This window comes from Arachis duranensis, chromosome 7 (assembly GCF_000817695.3).
Source record: "Arachis duranensis cultivar V14167 chromosome 7, aradu.V14167.gnm2.J7QH, whole genome shotgun sequence".
Taxonomy (NCBI): domain Eukaryota; kingdom Viridiplantae; phylum Streptophyta; class Magnoliopsida; order Fabales; family Fabaceae; genus Arachis; species Arachis duranensis.
Genome location: NC_029778.3, coordinates 64,224,956 through 64,227,732, shown reverse-complemented (window position 1 = coordinate 64,227,732; position 2,777 = coordinate 64,224,956). Strand labels below are relative to the sequence as shown.

General features: G+C 26.9%; 1 protein-coding gene across 1 annotated transcript in view; it reads left to right on the top strand.

Annotated features, from left to right (window-relative positions):
* The first annotated feature begins 529 nt into the window (after positions 1 to 529).
* LOC107459293 (GDSL esterase/lipase At2g42990-like) overlaps positions 530 to 2,777 on the top strand; it is a 6,267-nt gene continuing 4,019 nt past the window's right edge. Inside the window, exons 1-2 of the mRNA XM_016077512.3 lie at positions 530 to 967; positions 1,548 to 2,040. Of these exons, the coding sequence (XP_015932998.1) occupies positions 575 to 967; positions 1,548 to 2,040 (886 nt within the window). The 5' untranslated portion in view covers positions 530 to 574. The remainder of the gene's footprint in view (positions 968 to 1,547; positions 2,041 to 2,777) is intronic.

Below are 2,777 nucleotides of genomic sequence, written 5' to 3'. Positions count from 1 at the left end.
TTTTTGGTAATGGCTATATATGTAACAAACATTTCAAAAGTTTTTCACCTAAATTAAAGGTATATACTGTGTTTGATATTGAATTGGAGTTAGCCATATCTGTATCTCTTCTTTTTTCTTTCTTTTTTGCCTCTCATTTTTTAAAGTGTGGCTATAATTAATTTTGTAGTGGAGGTACAGAAGGAGTACACGAGGTTAACCAATTAATAAATATTATTTTAGATTTTATTTTTTAGCTAACTTAATTATATTCTAATTAGTATACAATAAAGTGACTACCTAATTATAATTGAGCCTATATATATTGTCAATGAAAAATATCTATATAACAGTATTGATTATATACTTATTTTTTCAAGACTAAATCTACAATTTATAAAAGTTATCCACCGTGAGACAATTTTCTTAATGCAACTGTTAATTAGTGATAGTTAACATTTTTTCCCTTTTATTAAAAAAACAACAACCTCTCCTCCTCAATAAATAGCATACCTGTCACAGGTACCTCTCTATCTGCAGTATTCTGCACTCAGTATAGGATTTCTGTCAAAAAAGGATAACCAACATTATTATCATGGAAAAAATTTTGTGTTATTCATTATTTGTGTTTCAAATTCATTTCCTTTTACATAGTAGCAGTGCCAATAATAATAATAATTACAACAAAAACAAGGTTCCAGCAATAATAGTGTTTGGAGACTCATCAGTTGATTCTGGTAACAACAACTTCATTCCAACAATTGCAAGGAGCAACTTTGAGCCATATGGGCGTGATTTTCCTGATGGAAACCCAACAGGGAGATTCTCAAATGGAAAAATTGCCCCTGATTTTATCTCTGAGGCCTTTGGTCTTATGCCAACTGTTCCTGCATACTTAGATCCGTCTTATAGTATTTCAGATTTTGCTAATGGTGTTTGTTTTGCATCTGCTGGAACTGGATTTGACAATGCTACTTCAAATGTTGTTGTAAGTGTGTGTTACTATTTTCACTCTATATATTTTGCACTAGAAATTACTCTTAGTAAATGTATTGCTATCAAAAGAAATAAAACTACAAATTAAGAGCGAAAAGGCAGATATAGATAAAGAACGAATAAAAATAATATTTGATATTTGTGAATTTTTTTAATAAATGTAACAGTAGAATCTTTTTGTATCGTATCTATGGTATGAATATGTATCTGACTGCAATCAGCAAACTATCATTTCTATATCCAAAAATTTGTTTTTCAATAAAATAACTCATTAGACTCTAAATTAAAGAAAGATACCCTCATTTTTTTAAATTGAAATATTTTGACAAAATTTTATCAAATCTCATTTAAATAACACTACTCTTTTTTCTATCTTAAAAATTGTATTTCTAAATGAAAAACTTATTGTTAATTGCTATGTATTACAAGGAAAATCTCCTTTATAAAGCAAAGTTAAACTAATATACTTTATGCATAATAATTAATTTTTTTTCATGATCGAGTTTTTTTTCTAAAATTACTAAAGCCATTATTTTTAAATGGGAGTTTAATTATTTTATATTATTTCACAGGATGTGATACCTCTGTGGAAAGAAATTGAATACTACAAGGAGTACCAAAGAAAATTAAGGACATATCTTGGTGAGGAGAAAGCTAATGAAATATTCAAAGAAGCATTATATTTAGTTAGCATAGGTACAAATGATTTTCTAGAGAACTATTACACACTCCCTCAACGTAGGTGCCAATTTAAAAAAGTTCAACAATACGAGGATTTTCTAATTGGACTAGCAGAGAATTTTTTTAAGGAAATTTATCATCTTGGAGCAAGAAAAATTTCTCTGACAGGATTGCCTCCTATGGGGTGTTTGCCATTGGAAAGAGCCATAAACATTATGGAATTTCATGGTTGTGTGGAGGAATACAATAACGTGGCTTTGGAATTTAATGGCAAATTAGGATGGTTAGTCAGTAAACTTAACAAAGACCTTCCTGGGCTTCAATTAGTTGATGCAAATGCATATGATATCCTTTTGCAGATTGTTACACAGCCTTCTCGTTTTGGTAAGTCCATTATCAATTATTATTTATTAGCTATCCTTGTAAAGTTTATAGCTTTTTTTTTTCCTTTTATCTCAAGTATATTCATCTCTTTTTTCCCTCAAATTGAGAAAGTAATTGAGCTTGGATTATGCTTCTGCATTAGAAAAGTAAATTATTATTTTAAACTTCTAAAAAAATCAATTTTAATAAAACAATTTTGAAAAGAATTAAAAAAATTGATATTTTTTCCCATCAAATATAATCTTAGCTTGATAAAATGCACTAAAAATAAAAAGATATACTTGAAAAATGATTTTAAATATTAGATTTCTATGCAATGTTTGAAAAACTTCCTTACAAAAATAGATCTTTTTATCATTTAAATTTGGTAATTTCCCACTATGTGAATTTGTTTTAGCAATTGTGTTTTTTTAAATGGCAGATATTTCAAAAAAAATTGAAGAAATGTATGAATATTGAATATTTCCTTGGGTTTTTATATTTACATTTAGGTATTCAAATGTTTCAAAAACAAAAATAAATCAAACAGATTATTTGTTCTTATAAAAAAATTGTGTATTTTATCAAATTGTGATCATTTTTAAAAAATTAAATATAAAATCTTTTTTTTATAGTCATTCCGTCAAAAAATTAAATCTTTTGGAGGACCAAAATAATAGTGATCGAAATATTGAGAAAGAGATAAAAAAAAAAAAGAAAAACTTTTCTGTGTTTAACAATAAAATTTTTTGCATTTT